Source organism: Lichenostomus cassidix, chromosome 10, assembly GCF_008360975.1.
Source record: "Lichenostomus cassidix isolate B80296 chromosome 10, HeHo_3.0, whole genome shotgun sequence".
Classification (NCBI taxonomy): domain Eukaryota; kingdom Metazoa; phylum Chordata; class Aves; order Passeriformes; family Meliphagidae; genus Lichenostomus; species Lichenostomus cassidix.
The window spans coordinates 513,826-530,672 of NC_139491.1; the positions used below are offsets into that span (position 1 = coordinate 513,826).

At 54.7% G+C, this 16,847-nt stretch overlaps 1 protein-coding gene across 5 annotated transcripts in view; it reads right to left on the reverse strand.

The window, feature by feature from the left end:
- The window catches only part of FRMD5 (FERM domain containing 5), a 62,378-nt gene that overhangs the window by 15,529 nt on the left and 30,002 nt on the right, over positions 1-16,847 (reverse strand). For 2 of the 5 annotated variants that reach the window (XM_085070187.1, XM_085070188.1), the window contains exon 2: positions 590-694. In XM_085070187.1, the coding sequence (XP_084926313.1) occupies positions 590-694 (105 nt within the window). Of the gene's footprint in view, positions 1-589; positions 8,820-9,926; positions 10,045-16,847 lie in introns of those variants that run through there. The other 3 variants (XM_085070189.1, XM_085070186.1, XM_085070190.1) reach the window with 2 other exon arrangements.

Below are 16,847 nucleotides of genomic sequence, written 5' to 3' on the forward strand. Positions count from 1 at the left end.
CTTCTCTGGCCCTGCTGCACTGCCCAGGACCAGCAGGACACTGCTCCGAGGGGAGCTGCCTCAGGCCGGGTCCTGCCTGGCTCTGGCTCTGCATTCCCGTTCTTGTCTCAATCTCCATCGCCCGAGGCAACACTCAAGTGTTTGGATCCTCGGCGCAGAGCTGTCAAATGGCCTAATCTCGGTGTTAAAACGTGAATCTGCGCTGGAGGTGGTCCTGCAGCCCCAGGGCACATCGCTTCACAGCATCAATCTCTCTCTGCACACTCCGGGATGCTTCAGCCCTGCAGGGACCCGAGAGTCCCTCCGGCTCACACATCCCACCCGACGCCGGGGACTCTCGGGGAGCTGGGACATCGGGGCACCCCAGACCCTCCCTGGCGGGTCCCCAGGGGGCTCATGACCCCTTTGCCCCCTGGGCAAAGGACAGACCTCGTCGGAGCACCCAGAGACTTCTGGCCCAGCAGCAGAGAGGGGGAGAGCTGCTAGGGAAGAGCTCCTCACCACTGCCTGAACGTGATTTTATTCCAGATCTTTGCCTCACTCTGGTTTCCCTCCTCCCTCAGGCCGGGCAGGAAGGGCTCTCTCTCACCCTTTGCTTGTCGGGGTCCACAAAGCGGATGCCGAAGTAATCCTTCTCCAGCAGGTTCAGGTGGTGGCAGAGAAGGTCAAACAGGTACTGGCCCTTGGCATCTCTCTGCAGGACAAAGAGACTCAGTGACAGCACGGGAGGGGGGTGGCAGGGCAGAGCTTGGGGAAGGTGTGTTTGAGGGGTTTGGAACTCGTGAAATGACACCGAGGACGGTGTCAATCCCACACACCTCCCCGTGCGACATTTCCAGCTCAGGAACATCTCCCATCCCACCCGAGGAGCAGCTGAGCCAGTTATGCTCCATCAGAAGGGAAGAAAACCTCCAGGCCTACGAGGGAATGTCCTGATACTGAAACTGAAACTTCCCCGGGAGGAAGTTTCACACCTGGGCCAGCTGTGTAAGGCAGGACATTGCCCTGACAAAAAGCTTTATCCTACCTGCAGGATCTGCTTATCGGCTTCTTTCCTTATCTCCCGACCCAGCTAGTCGCTAAACAAAGGTGCGTTTGTTGCGCTCATCCCCTCTGCCCCTGGGCTGTCCTTAGGCAGAGATTTGGCCACCACACCCCCAAAACCTCTGCTCCTCTCCCTTCCCTTCGGCTGGGGGTTGCAAAGCCCCTGCTGCCTTGCAAATGGCCCATTGTGGGAGCCATTAACCCTTAACGTTTGGGTTAAGGGTTCTCCCGCAGCCACAATTGCCGTGTGATTTCCATCGCAGCTCCGAGGAGCTTTGGCAGAGCCAATTCCTGCAGCACATCGCATCTCCGCCGATCAAAGGCTGCTGCTGACACCGCACTGCCTCCTTCCTCCCCGCAAACACCGCGAACACATCGCTTCCTGACAAATACACGGAGCCCACGCGTTACCTGATCAAATAAGTGCATTATCTGATCAAACAGCCGCTCAGCAGGCACAGAGCCCCGCGGGGTGGCATTAACCCGTTCCTGCGGCTTGCTGCCGCATGACAAATGTGTTTTAAACAGAGTTTGGCGCCGGTTGGCAGCGGTGCAGCTGCGGACACTGTGCCCTGGGGCTGGTGGCACCGAGGGGATGCCGTGCGGGGTCTCGGCAGTGCCGTGCCGTGCCGTGCCGTGCCGGGCTGCAGACCCTGCCCGGGACAGCCCGCGCTGCTCGCCCGGCGCTGCAGCGGCACCGGGAGATGGAGACACTGCCCGCAGATCCAGGGATGACCCTGGCGCTCTCCTGGAGGAGCCCGAGCTCCAGCCTGGCTCCTGGCCCTGGCCGGAGTAAACCACAGCAACCGAATGACCACAGCAACCGAGTGACCAGAGCTACCTCCAAGGCCATCGAGTCCAGCCAGCCCCAGCACTGCCCAGCCCACGCCTAGCCCATGTCCCCAAGTGCCACATCCATTCGGCTTTAAATCCCTCCAGGGATGGGGATTCCTTTCCATGAAGGAATTTTCCCAATGCCCAATCTGAGCCTCCCCTGCCCAGCCTGAGGCTGTTCCCTCTCCTCCTGTTCCTGGAGCACAGCCTGACCTCGCGGCTGTCCCCTCCTGGCAGCAGCTGTGCAGAGCCACAAGGTCCCCCCGAGCCTCCTTTGCTCCAAACCCTTGCCCAGCTCCGTCGCTCTTCTCTGCACACAGTTCAGCACCTCCAGGCCTTTCTTGGAGCAAACGCTGGCTTTTGGAGCTGCTGCTAAACCCCCGCGGAGCAGCGCCACTCCTGCCTGTCACTGTCACTGTCACTGCCCAGCCCCAGCTGCACGCCCTGCTGCGGGACAGGGGCTCAGGTGGGGAGGAACAACCACACCTGAATCCAAACCCTTTTCCTGAGCCAGAGCGAGTTCCTTTCCTTTCCTGAGATAAGAATCAATTGTAGAATGAGGACTGAAGCGGCAGGATGGAGCTCGGGAAGAGGCAAGTGGGAGCAGCAGCTTGGGAACAGTGGGACAAACCCCGAGCAGTGGGACAAACCTGCCAAGCACAGATCACCTTCCCAGCTCGGATTTTACCTGCGTGGGGAAGGCTGGAAAGGCTGGACCTCTTCCCTCACATAAAGCAGTAATAAATGCTGGGTTTGTTCTCTTCCCCCAGAAAAGGTTACTCTGCAGGCTGAGCTAAAGGGACATTTGGCAAAGACAAGGAGGTTAAAACAACTAATAACTGAAAATGCATAAAGAATATCCGAAGTTATTCCCAGCTAGACCCGAAGGACTGTCAGACCCACCCGGAGCCACAGCTGCAGGAGGAGAAGGGCTGATTCTGCATCCCCCAACATTCTGTCCCTCCTCACCTCCCAGGGCAAGCTTCACAGGGATTTGCTGGAGGCTCCTCTTCCTTCCCTGCCCCAAACCAGCAGGGAACCTGCAGAATGCTTTCCTCTGCAATTTTCACAGAGGAATTGCAGGGAAGGACAAACCAGACACCCCCCAGTGCCTGGGATGTGGTGAAAGTGTGAAACCACGGATGGCATTACAGGGAAAACGCTCCCTCTTTGATCTCTCTAACTTGAATTAAACATATTCTAAATTAATCATTAGCAGAATGTCTTTCAGGAAATTATCTGAACTGCCTTTACAAATCACGACTTAAAAGAGCTCCCATTGCATAACACCAGCTTAAATATTCCATGTTTGGATCTGTATATGTTCTTATAAAATGAGACTCCCGTCTGTCTGGAGGTTTTTGAGGTCAGCCTTCTGGGGTGCCCAGGTTGATGGGGAGACCACAGGCAGCCTCTGGCACATGCTGGGATTCCACGTGCCAGGCTGGCACTGAGGGTTTGCTCCCAATGCCAACACCTGCCAAGGACTTTCAGTACCTGAAGGTGCCTAGAAGGAAGCCAGAGAGGGACTTTCCATCAGGAAGTGTAGTGACAGAAAAGGGGGAATGGCTTCCCACTGCCAGAGGGCAGGGATAGATGGAATATTGGGAGGAAATCCTTCCCTGGGAGGGTGGGCAGGCCCTGGCACAGGGTGCCCAGAGAAGCTGTGGCTGCCCCTGGATCCCTGGCAGTGCCCAAGGCCAGGCTGGACAGGGCTTGGAGCAGCCTGGGATAGTGGAAGGTGTCCCTAACCAGGGCAGGGGTGGGATGGGAGGAGATTTAAGTCTCTTCCCATTCCAGTCTGGGATTCAGTGATTCTGCCTTAGAACTTACAAGCCCTTGAGGATGTGCAGCTGAGCTGAGCACCGTGCCAGACACATCTGGCTGCTGCAGGGCTCTGTGTCACCATTACTAGTCACAGCAGAGTGGGACACAGAGCGTTCCATGGGCTGCAGGGGACAGCTGGGATCACTGGTGACTCCTGACACAGCACCCTGGATGTTCTGGTTCACAGCACCCCTGATTCCCTGCTGGCCCTTGACCTGCATCCCATTTCCCTCCCCATGCAGAGCCCTCACCACACAATCCCCAGCCTCTGGGAAGGTCACAGGGTGAACCTGCAGAATGCTGAAATTTGGCACAATTACTGCAAGAGCTTTGCTGCAAAGCAGAGCCAGGGCTCTGGGGGCAATGGGCGCCTGCAGCACTGTCAAACACGGAGTCTCAGGGGACTTCTGAACTTTGAGAAGATTAAAGTCACCTTGCATTCTTTGCTTTTCTAAGCTCCTCAGCCAAAATTAGGGTCATCCACAGGCAGAAAAATAAACAAAACAAAAACCAAACAAACAAAAAAAAAAAAAAAAGAAAAAGAAAAAGAGACATTTAAAAATAGCAGCTGCTCTGAAAATGAATGGAGGGCTCAATTCAGGCAGGAGCCTTCCTGTCCCACCTCAGAGCTGTGAACTCGCTGGGGACAGGGACAGCTCTGCACTGCAGGATGTTCTGTGTCTGTCCCAAAGCCTTGGCCCCACAGATTGGTGGCACAGCAATTTTTCAAACCATTTACCACATGCCAGGAAGGTGTTGTTTCACTCCAGCTTCTCAATCAGGTGTCACACAGCACCAAACCCAAACCCACAGCAATACCTTCTCTTCCCAAAACAGCCCAAGCACTGCTGCCACCCAAACCTGCCACCTCCATGTTAGCCCCAGACAGCACAGCCACCCCTTCACCATCCCCACAGTGCCACAGCCACAGCCCCACCACAGCTTTTCACTCTTGGGGCTCAAACACCACAGTCCCCCCCCCAGCTGCTCCACAGATTAAGCCCAGGATTTACAGAAGCAATAGAAGCAGCTAAAAGCAGCTCCTTCCTGCATTATTTGGGTTGGAAATCTCCTTGTGGGCTGCCCACTCGTCCCTGCTTTCTGAGCTTAGGAGGAGATTATTTTTTTAAAGGAAACTGTCAAAAAAAGTCTATTTTACAAAGTGAAGTTTAAGCTTAAGTCTCTTTGGCAGCAACATCTGAGCTGGGAGAGATCAAAGACCCTCCAGCTCCACTGCCAACATGAAGAGATTTTCACCAGCAATTTGACTGCAATATTGTGGTTTAAATGCTTCATTTTCCAAGTTGGGCATTGTGCTGTATGAGGCCAGGATTTATCATCCCTCGGACAAAGTTAATGTTGGTCTGCAGGCAGGGCAAAGTCCTGACTGAGCTCTCAGCCCTCACACTGAGCCAGAGCCTCTGCTGAGCTCTGGAACGAGGAAATGAGCAAAAATGGGCCTGAAAATGTTCATTTCCAGCAGGGAATAAGCAGCCCAGAAATCCCAGGGTCCCAGGAGGGGCTGGGGGGGCTGGAGACTCCCCCAGAGCAGGGGAGGTGATCCCAAGGGACAGGATGTGCTCCCTGCCGGGACAGGGCTCTGGGCTGGTGACATGGGGCACGAGAAAGGTGCCCTGAGCTCCCAGAGGGAGTGGGATGGTTTGGGTGGGAAGAGACTTAGAGACCATCCAGTGCCACCCCTGCCATGGGCAGGGACACCTTCCACTGTCCCAGGCTGCTCCAAGCCCTGTCCAGCCTGGCCTTGGACACTGCCAGGGATCCAGGGGCAGCCACAGCTTCTCTGGGCACCCTGTGCCAGGGCCTCCCCACCCTCCCAGCCAGGAATTTCTTCCCAAAATCCCACTGAATACTGTCAGTTTGAAGCTATTCCCCCTCACCCTATTGAGATGCCAAGAGAAGATGCTCTGGGAGCCAGAGGTGAAGGCAGAACTTGAGGGGATTGCCCACCTGCCCAGCAGAGCCCTGCCCACCTGAGGAGACTCGGAGGAAGGAAAAAGGGTTTTACATAACTCCAATGTAATCCTGTTATATTTATAGCATATGCATTTCAGTATTAATTCCCTGTTATCTCTAATCCTTCCTCCTCGCTGACACAGTAATTTCTGTCTTCAAGACTTATCTGGACGTTTTGATCCAGAAGTTTATAAAGCTCTTGGGGAGGAAAGTTCCTAATGAAGGGACCCACAGAGCCTTAAACTCCAGATTATTGATTCCAGGCTTAATCCTCCGCAGGTTTTCAAACCTTTGACATGCTGGCGTATGCAGAAGGCTCTCCACGGCTCTCCATCATGGAATTTCAGCCACTGATGTCCTCATTTAGGAAAGTCTGCAGTGGGGGGACAGCAGTTGAGCACAATTTTAAATCCATTAATAATCAGGACCTTGGAGCACTTGCCAGGCTCCCAGCAGCAACTGGGGAGGTTTAATCTTGTTTGATGAGTTTTCCTGACAGCTTCCCAGGGCTTTGGAAAACTTACTCAGTGCTTCCCCCTGAGCAGCTCCCCTCCCTGCTGAGCCTCACCTCTCCCAGGACTCTGCTCACCCTGCAGCCACCCCAGCACTGCTCAGTGCAAGGCAGGACAGCCTGGATCCTGACAGACTTCCAGAGGATGCACAGAGCATCCTCAAGCTCTCCAGCAACCCAGACCTTCCCTCCCAGTGACTGATGACATGTCACCTTACCTTCTGCCACCACGGAGCTTCTATGAATTACATTCAGAATTTATAAGTCTGTAACTGAGAGGCACTCTCCATAAAGCCAAATTGGTTTTTCCAATAACTCAAACTCCCTTTTTTTCATTCACACAGGCTGGAGTGGCTCCATGTGGCTCTTGCTGAATTTGGCACTCCCCTGCCATTAGCATGCAAAAGACTCTCAGCACAACCAGCTCTGGTAGGTATTGTTTAGAGGCCAATAAATGTGTTCAGAGAGATCATCACAACGAATATTATCTTGTCAGGAAGTCAGCCCTACCTGCTGCATGCAGGAAAGGTTCTGCTCCTGCAGGTTGGGCTGTCTGGTGCATGAGGGAACCAGAAACACTTCGGCAACAGAGCTGGGAAGGGAATGGAGCCCCAGGAGAGGCTGAGGGAGCTGGGAAAGGAGCTCAGCCTGGAGCAAAGGGGAATCAGGGGGACCTTGTGGCTCTGCACAGCTGCTGACAGGAGGGGACAGCCAGGGGGTCAGGCTGTGCTCCGGGGAACAGGGACAGGAGGAGAGGGAACAGCCTCAGCCTGGGCCAGGGGAGGTTGATGTTGGACATAGGGGAAAATTTCTTCATGGAAAGGGTCGGGAAGCACTGGAACAGCTGCCCAGGGCAGGGGTGGAGTTCCCATCCCAGGGGCAATTTAAGGGACTGTACCTGTGGCACTTGGGGACATGGGTTATGGTGGCCTCGATGGTCTCAGCCTTATTTTCTAACCTCAACAATTCCATGCTGCAGGGCTGGTGCTAAGCAGTGCTGCCCCTGAGCTTTTGCACTTTGCACCCAGAGACCCCACGGTCTGCCCAGGATCTCCAGGGTCTGCTCAGGGTGCTGACAGCTCCACCTGAGCTCCATATTCCCACAGGATCCACAGCTACCAGCCTGGCTCAGCAGCTTCCACTCCAGACCTTCTGAAACCAAGAACTCAGGACACCCACGGGGAGCTGTGCGAGGCAGGGAGGCTCCCACCCTTCTGCTTCCACCCCTGTAACCCTGGAGAGCTGCAGGAGGTGTTGGGAGACCCCTCAGGGCAGAGGTTTGCAGGGTTCTGGGGGAGCAGCATCCTCCAGAGCGTGCAGGAACGAGCCCTGCAGTCTGTGCTCAGCACTGCTGCACACAGCGCCGAGAAACACAAAATAAACCAAGCAAAACCATGGATCTGCCAGTGCCCCTGGCACCCAGAGCAGCAGGCACCCCTGGCTCTCTTGGCAGAGCTCCTGCCAAGCAGCTCACTTCCCTCCAGCAGCTGACTGCAGCGCAGGGCTCAGGGGAGGCGAGAAAGAAACTATAAATGCTTCATAAAAAATTTACTTTTCATGAGAGCGAAGTGTGGTGCTGGAGGAAGCACAGGGCTGAGGGATGCACTGATGCCCAGTGAAGACACAGTCCAGCTCTCCCTTTGCCCTCCCCTCCCTGCTGCCAGCAGCATGGAACAAGCCATTTAATTTGCTTCTACTCCACAAGTGTCCCCAAACCCTTGTGTTTGTTACAAAAACCACTGGAATAATTCCATATGAGCTGTTAGACTGATGCCCTGGGCCAGCAGTGCCAGTCAGACCCTGAGCAAGCAGAAGAACCCCACGAGGAGTGCCCTGCACCCAATGCTCCACCAGAACCAAGGATTACAGCTTCCCCCAAATTATTTCCCAGAAAAGACATGGATCCCTGCAGGCTCCCGAATGGAGTGGGGCATGTGGGGTGCTCAGCTCACCCCTCCAGATTTAAAACCAGAGCCAAAATAAAACAATGAAAACAAGGGAAAATCCTGACTGCAAACACAAGGCAGACATTCAAAACCCCAATTCAGACTCAAAACGAAGAACAGGTTAAAAAATAATTAATATTTCCATCTCCCAGAATTGCACTTCAAGAATAAAGACCATCATGCACCAAGAGAGGAGCTTGAGCCTCATGACTGAGGCAAAACAGCTCTCATTTGTGCTACAAGAATGACCATATGTGGAATCCTTCTGGGAGACTGCAATCAGCCAGATTAACATGATAATGAACTCTGATTTGCCCAGCCACGGCGAGATCTTTGTCCTGGGAGAAGTGGCACTGCTCCCTGAATATTAACAACCAGGACTTGGTTTTTATAGCCAGAGAGCACTGGGCTGCAAGAGGGCTCATGCTCCCAGGAGGTGATTCCCAGGGAGAGGCTGGTGAGCCTTTTTAAGGTGTAAATGATCCACACTAAGAGAAGGGCAGAGAGCAGAAACTTCCCAATAAATCTGACAATGCCTTGAGCAGCACTGCGGGATGGAAATCTGAACCATAACAAGATTATTTTATCAATACCACTGGGGAGGGCATTAGATAACACTGCTCAGGGGGCACCTGCACAGGTGAGAGGGGAGAGAACAGGGTGGGGGGAGAGCCCAGCCTTGGGGAGAGAGCAATACCCCTGTATTGCTGTTCTCTTTCCTAAAAGGGGTCTGGGGAAGGCTGTGCCAAGTGGGGATGCTGTGGGAGCCAGGAGTGCTGCCCAGAAACCTCCCACAGCCAGAGCCCTGCTGCTCCCTGCCCCCCAAGGGACACTTTGATCCCCCAGCTCAGCTCAGGGCACTGCGATGGGCACAGGGGACACATCCAGCATGTCCCCATCGCCCCAAAGGCAGCAGGGAACCTCACACAGGCACTGCTCACAGCCCGGGACATGGAAAGGGAGGGGCAGAGAGCCTTGGGAAGGGCACTGCATGCAGCATCACCTCCGAGGCACTGCAGGGACCCCGCAGCACAGCCCCACGGCAGGCAGGAGTGCTGAGGGAAGGGCAGCAGCCCAGAGGTGCAGCCAGGGCTGCCCAGCACAGCATCCCCTGTGCCCCGCGGGGAGCTCAGCATTGCCAGCCCAGCCCAGCCCAGCCCAGAGCGAGCAGAGGAGCAGGCAGCTCTGATCACAGCCCGGCTCCTTCACTAAACGCTCTACAAGCTTGTCGAGCAGCTGGGTGTCGACTTCAGAGAGCCTGTGTTTTATTCATCCTAACTCGGAGACAGAAGCACTCAGACAGAGCCTGGAGCTGGTGTTTCATGGTGCCAGCCCTGTGCTCCTGCCGTGCCAGGGGCAGTGACAGTGACACAGGTGACACAGGTGACACAGGTGACACAGGTGACACAGGTGACACAGGTGACACAGGTGACACAGGTGACACAGGTGACAACTCCCTTCCCACCGTGCTGGCTGCCCAAAGCACCCTGGCAGCAGTCCAGCTCCAGCACAGTGCAGAAGATGCCAGCAGCTCGTCCCACCCTGGTGACAGTCCCACCCTGGTGACTGACAGTCCCCTCTGGCCGCACCCCACCTGTGCTGGTGGCACTCACTCCATTCAGGGGCCATGGCAGCCCTGGCTCACCCCTCAGCCACGCTAACAAACCTCCAAATCTCAAGCCAAAAAGCCCCACTTTGCTTCCCAGATCACTCAGAACCAACTTGTTTTCCCCCCTTTCCTAGCAGAGTTTTCTCTCTTAATGAGGATTTAGGTTGAAAGAGAAGCTGACCTGGAACTGCAGAGCGGCGCTGAGATTGTTCTGCACATCACAGACCCTGCAAATCCACCTGCTCTTCTCTCATTTAAGGTTTCAGCCGCTCAGGTCCACGCTGAGTATTTACAGCTGGCTGTGGGTTTGGGAAAAGGAAAGGAAGAAAAACTGCTTTGGCTGACGTGGGTTTATTTCTAAAGGCTGCTGGGGAGATATCAGGAACAGGCACAAGGAGGGATGCATTTGTCATCTCAGCGAGGCCTTTGTTTTGCCGCTGGGTTTAATGCCTCAAAATACATATTCATTTAAATGCAAATGTCTGGTTTCACCTGGGACCCAACAACAGCACTGTGCAGTGAACACTGACCTTTCCTGTGCCTCTCCATCGCTCCCTGCCTTCCCCTGCATGCCAAAGCCTGTGGAGATGGCCAGGACCAGTGACCTTGCTGGGAAGCAAACAGCAATTCCCAACCCATGGAATCCTGGAATGGGCTGGGCTGGAAGGCACTGCACAGCCCTGTCACCCCCTGCTCCCCAGGGAGGGCTGGTGGCTCTGCTGAGGGGACAACCTGCAGGAGCAGGGGTCTGTGAGATGCCATCCTGCTGAAGCTGCACCCTGCTTGTTCCCTGCAGCCCCGAGGGATGGACAGCCCTGGCCATGGACAGTGCCAGGAGCAGTGAGCCCAAGGTGCCAGCAGGACCATGCCAGCTGCAAAACATGGGGCTTGGCTCAGCTGCTCTATTTTTAAAGGAAAGCCCCCAAAAGGCCTCTGTCCTTCCAGTCACATGCCAGTGTCACACATGACCTTTCCAGATTAACCCGAGAGAGCACAGAGCACCCTGTGGGTGCTGTGATTTGGGGATGGTGATGTGGGCTGACATCTCCCTGCACACACCACGGGACACAGCCTGGGACTCTGTGGGGAACACGGCCCAGAGCTTGAGGCCCCTTGGCTCAGAGCAGCCCATGCTGCCCCCAGTGCCACCCCCAGGGTGTCCCCCATGTCCCCTCCTCGGCCAGAGGTGCCCGGGCAGCACAGGGCCATGGCTGAGCCCAGCCCATCCCTTCACACCACACAGGAGCTCTCTGGGGTTTGGCAGCTAAAGCCCTGGATTTGGGCAGGATCTGGATTTAGGATCTGCAGGAACATCTGCAGGAAGGATGTGCCATCCTCCCCGGCAAGCTCTTGGAGCAGCGGAAAGAAAACTCTTATTCCATCCATTTCCCAAGCTGTCCAGCAGGATCCAGCTGCCCACAAAAAGCCAGAAGCAGCATTGCTTGCTTTGTTGGTTTTTTCAAACAGGAACGAGTGACCTTATTTCTGTGTTCTGTCCTGAGTGCTGCTGGCACAGCCCTGCCTTGGCTGCACCACAGTCCCTGGCAGGGGACACTGCAGGCTGGGGACTGTCCCCTGCTGCCAGGACACTCGTGCTCTGTGGGAAGATGCTGTTGCAAGCCCCAAAGCTTGAAAGCTCCAGCCCAGCCCAGAGCAGGGGGTGGGTGAGAGTTGTGGGTGCAGGGCTGTGTCCATCCTGGGTCACCTTGCCTTCCCCTTCCCACCTCACAGCGATGCTCCCTCACTGCACGGGAAAGCTTGGCAAGGCAACAAGAGCCTCTCCCCACCTCCTGCACCCTCCCTGTGGGTGAATCGGAGGAGCAGGGCAGCAGCCCACAGCAGCAGCCCGGATTTCTGTCAGCAAAGCCATTTCCCTCGTTACACTCCGTGAGTAAGCGATCCAAGCCCTCGGGCAGAGCTTTCATCCCTCTGAGCAATCCCATTCCCCAGCATTCCCATGCTGAGCACCCCAACCCCAACCCCGCGCGGCTTCCGAGGGTGGCAGAGCAGCAGCGAAATCCCAGATGCTGCTGGAAAGCTGCCTTGATGTTAACGTGTTTGCTTTCCATATCAAACCCGACAGAATAAAGGATTTCAGCTGCACTCCACCAAAAGATGTTTGACAAAGCATCACGGCTGGAGAGGAGCCGCTGGAGGGGGAGCTGAGGCTCCAGACTTGTCAGAGAGGAACCAGGAGTGTCCCCAAGGAAATCCAAACCATCCCCACCCCCTAAATCCTCAGTGAATGACAGGGAGGTCCAAAATGCAGCCCCCAACCCAGAGCAGTTGGGGTATTTTTGCTCATGGAAAGAATGTGGGAACTGCAGACAGAGCACCAGCAGCCCCATCAAGCTTGGCCAGCTCGCTTAAACAGACCCCAACAAGTTCAAATTCCTTTATCACTATTAAAAATCAACTCCTGGCAATGCTAAAAATCAGAGGCATGAAAAGAAACTGTCTGAATTCCACGTCTGTGTCAGTGTCCCAGACAGCCACCCCAGCCAGGGCAGTGACACTGCTTTAAATGCTGCTTAGAGAGAATTTCATATTTAGAGATAAAAATAATCCACAGAAACATGGCCCAGGGCTCTCCCAGGGGCCCAGAAGCAGCTGAGCTCGCTCACAACCTGAGTTTTGGGACAGATCTCCACTGACAGCAGCAGTTCCTGACCTTGCTGCACCTCTCAGCACAGGGAGAAGCCACCTGAGCTCCCCATGCCATGGGAGCTCAGCACCCCCTGACCAGAGCAGGACAAGGGCTCTGCCACTGACCCTCAGCAGCCCTATTCCAGGGAGTGTCCCTTCCCAGCAGGAGCACTCAGGGAACGCAGCCCCCCCTGCGGTGTGTGCTCAGAGCAAACCTTGATTACACGAGTCCTGCGCAGGATTAGCAGTGTTGATGGGGAAAGCCTTTGTTTCCAGCCCAGATGGTCCTGTAAGCTCCCCCGAGCCCAGATCAGCCTGGGAACGGCACAGCTTAAGGGAGGAGACTGCTGGAGCTCATGGCAGGAGCTAAAGCATCCCAACCGGGAATGCTGCAGCCCTGGGCAGCCACAGCTCCCCTCTGAGCACAGATCCTCCCTGCTCTGCTCCCCTGCTATCCACAGGGAACACTTTCTGAGGAGCCACTTCGGGTGTCTGTCTGGTCAGAACTGAATGTTCCCTACAGAAAGCCTTTGGGATGAGGTGGGAGCCCAGCAAGGTCCAGCAGGGGATGAGCTTCGGAGAGGCAGGATGGGCAGCTGGAGATGGACTGGAAGCAGGACCTTGCCAGGAGAAACCAGGATGGGTCACAAGCCTGAATGTCCCATCTATGAGTGCTGCCCATGCTCCCAGTGTCACAATGGGTCCCAGCTTCTCAGGGAACATTTCCCACCCCTAAAGGCCAAGTTTAAAACTGGTATGACCTGTGTGGCAACACCTGGGCCCAGCCTGTAGCCTGGAAGGGGAAAGAGAGAGCAAAGCTGGGTGAACCTGGCGCTGGGGATAACTGATCATTCAGACCTGTAAGGACCATGAAATTAGGAGATGAAGGTTGTAGAATCACAGAAATATTTATGTTGGAAAAGCCCTCCAAGAGCATCGAGTCCAGCCCTCCCCCAGTACTGAGATGGAGCTGAATGCTCTGGCTCCTGAGTTTATTTTAAAACAGAGGCCTGCAGAGGCAATAAAAATAATTACAGTAATGAAGTCATTGCGCCTGCACTATCACAACGGATTATCTCAGGGCTGACAGAAGATGAGTCCCTGAGGAAAAGTCTCCCTTTGCTCAGCGAGTCAGGAGTGCTGCCAGGACAGCCTGGGCACCGCCAGGGTCAGCACAGCCCCAGGGCACTGCCAGGACAGCCTGGGCACTGCCAGGGTCAGCACAGCCCCAGGGCACTGCCAGGACAGCCTGGGCACTGCCAGGGTCAGCACAGCCTCTCAGCACTGCCAGGACAGCCTGGGCACTGCCAGGGTCAGCACAGCCCCATGGCACTGCCAGGACAGCCTGGGCACTGCCAGGGTCAGCACAGCCTCTCAGCACTGCCAGGACAGCCTGGGCACCACCAGGGTCAGCACAGCCCCAGGGCACTGCCAGGACAGCCCCTCGTCACTGCTGGGCTCTCTGCCACCATGGAAGCTCGGCTAGAAACATTCCTTTCCTCCCTGGAGATGGAGCCCATCGTTTGGGCAAAGCCCCTTCTCCCTGTGCCACCCCGAGGGGCACCCAGCTTCTCCCAGGACAGGGCTGCTGCCCCACGTGCTGCAGAACTGCCCTTTTCCCAGTCTCCCTGCTGCTGGCAGCTCCTTTATCCCAGCTGTCACCAAGTGCAGAGAGGCTCTGGCTGCTCTCCAAAGGGCACTGCTGGATCTCTGTGGCAGTGCCAGCCCAGCTCCTCTGTCCCCAACCAGGTGTGTTCCCCACTCCATCCCCTGTGCCAGGGACAAGGACAAGGCTGGGCAGTGGGAGAGGAAGGATCCTCGTGGCCCAAGCCTCAGGCAGCACAGAGTTGGGTCAGCCAGGAGTCCCAGGAGCTCTCTGGGCTGAGCTGAGCTGCTCCAGAGCTCGGCAAGGACAGCAGTGACTGAGCAGTGACTCAGCTCTGACCAAGCAGCTCCACATGCATGGCGAGAGGGATGAGAGGGAAACAGGAGCCCTGACAAAGGGAAAACACCAAAGAAACCTCTCTCCTTCAGGCAGAAGCAAGCAAGAGCATCTCAGAAGCTTCCCAGTATGGCTCCATCCTGGATGTCTTCACAAATGAGACATCTGAGGCCTCCCCAGAGGATGTTTTCCTGAATTAAACCCTCTCCTGGCTGGGATCTGCAGAGCCCAGACCAGCAGCTGTGCCAGCAGTTGATGAGGAATTTTCACCCACTGGAGCAGCCAAACCAGTGGGAAAACACCTGAATTCAGTTTGGAGAAGGCTCTGGGGAGACCTTAGAAAGCGGGAGAGGGACTTGGGACAAGGGATGGAGGGACAGGAAAACCGGGAATGGCTTCCCAGTGCCAGAGGGCAGGGATGGATGGGATTTTGGGAAGGAATTGTCCCCTGTGAGGGTGCAGATGCCCTGGCACAGGGTGCCCAGAGAAGCTGTGGCTGCCCCTGGATCCTGGGCAGGCTGGACAGGGCTTGGAGCAGCCTGGGACAGTGGAAATTGTCCCTATCTGGGACAAGATGGGCTTTAAGGTCTTTCCCACCCAAACCAGTCTGCAGGAAATCTGTAAAAAATCCAATTCCAACTAAGCTCAACTCCTCCCTCGTTGTTAATTTTAAACAATCAGCAGTCCCTGGGTGCAGAGACCCTTTCCCTGCCCAGCTGCCCCATTTCTGGGTGGGCAGAGGCAGCAGCAACACCCAGGAGCTCCTTCCCCCTCCCACAACATCTTGTGCCACCGAGTGCATTTCCGATTATTCATGTTAAAAAGGCCTCTCAGCCCCCCTTGGCAATATTTACCTCTCTTAATTAAAGATGGCAGCAATAAACATGAAATATGGACAAAAGGAGATTTTAATAAATGCTGCCTCAGGGAGCCCAGAGCCAGCCTGGAAACACTTCATGTGGCTGCTGCATTGTTATGGAATTCAAACAATATATTGCCACATAAAAGCAATATTAAAAATAATTATCATAAATTAGGCTCGGGTAGGCTGGAAGCCCCCAGGTGGGGGGAAGCTCCTTCCCACAGATTTTTGAGGAAAAGCCACGTGCCTGACTCATATCTGCTTCATCTGACAGGAGAACCAAAACTGGCATTTCCTCCCAACATAAACAATAATAAACACTTTTCCCCCTCCCATTCCCACTCTCAGTTGTGCATTTCAAGGTGGCCAAACCTGAAATAATTAGTCAGTGCCTAATTAGTTTTCTCCAGCCCTGTGGAGCAAGGACCCAGCTCCCAGTGAGCATCCAATGGCAGGAGTCAAATATTTCCATTCAGGAAGACAAAACTCTTGGCAACATGCAGCTTTAAGTATTTAAATTGGAATTTCTTTGGACAGGGACCTTGGGCACTTCAGGCTTATGCAGAAACTCATCTTCTTTTAAACCTCTACTCGAGAAGGCTCCAAAAGGCTGATGGAAAACAGAATTCTGCCAACAAATAATGATGAGTGTTTGCATGGGCAAACCCAGTCCTCTGACCCTGATCCGATGAAGGAGCTGCTGATAGCAGAGAACAGGCACCAAAATTGGTGAAAAATGAACCCCATCAAATCTGTTTGAGCTTTTGATGAGTTTAAAAATTGATTAATAAAGGCAACAGTGCCAATTTAATAGATTTAGACTCCGGCAGACACTTAACCTGGTGTCGCATGACATTTTGATTAAAAATTAGAATGATACAAGAGCAACACGACACGCACTAACAGGATTAGAAGCTGACTGCAACACAATTAGGATGCTGCAACTGCTGGGTGGTTTAACAGGCATCCTTGGGAAAACAGGTCCAATTCCCAAGATTTTTGAGCAAAAAGCTACAAGAAGCCAAAGCAGTGCTGTGTGTTTGGCAGAGAGCACGGAGCAGGGAGTGAGAAGGTGCCAGGTCAGTGGTACAGAGCAACTGGAATTGGAAACTAAAGGCAAGTTAAAAATCAGCACCCAAGCTGTGGCTGGAATGCTCCAGGCCAGGCTGGACAGGGCTTGGAGCAGCCTGGGACAGAGGGAGGTGTCCCTGCCATGGCAGGGTGGGATGGATGTCCTTTGAGGTCCTTCCCACCCAAACCATTCTGGGTTCTGTGATTTTCTCTCTGCCAAGCAAAGTGAACACCTGGGAATGGGAAGGATGAACATCCACCTTGCTGCTTCCTCAAACACAGCAACTCTTCCCCTAAACTAAAATCCCCACCTGCAGTCAGGACAGGGATGCTTTGCAGATGGTGGGAATTTGAGCCAAGGTGGCTCTGCAGCACATCTCAGCAGGTGAGATGTCCCAGCTCCTCACCTGAGAGCCAGGAGCTGGCAGCAGGAGGGGTGGTGGCAGCACAGACCGTGGGGCTGAGGGGAGGAAGGATGCTGCCTGGGAGATGCCCCTGCTCATCAAACCCTGAGCCAACTGCTCGGTGAGAGGGGAAAAAAAGCTTAAAGTTGCATTTACAGACTGGATTTCCTATATACA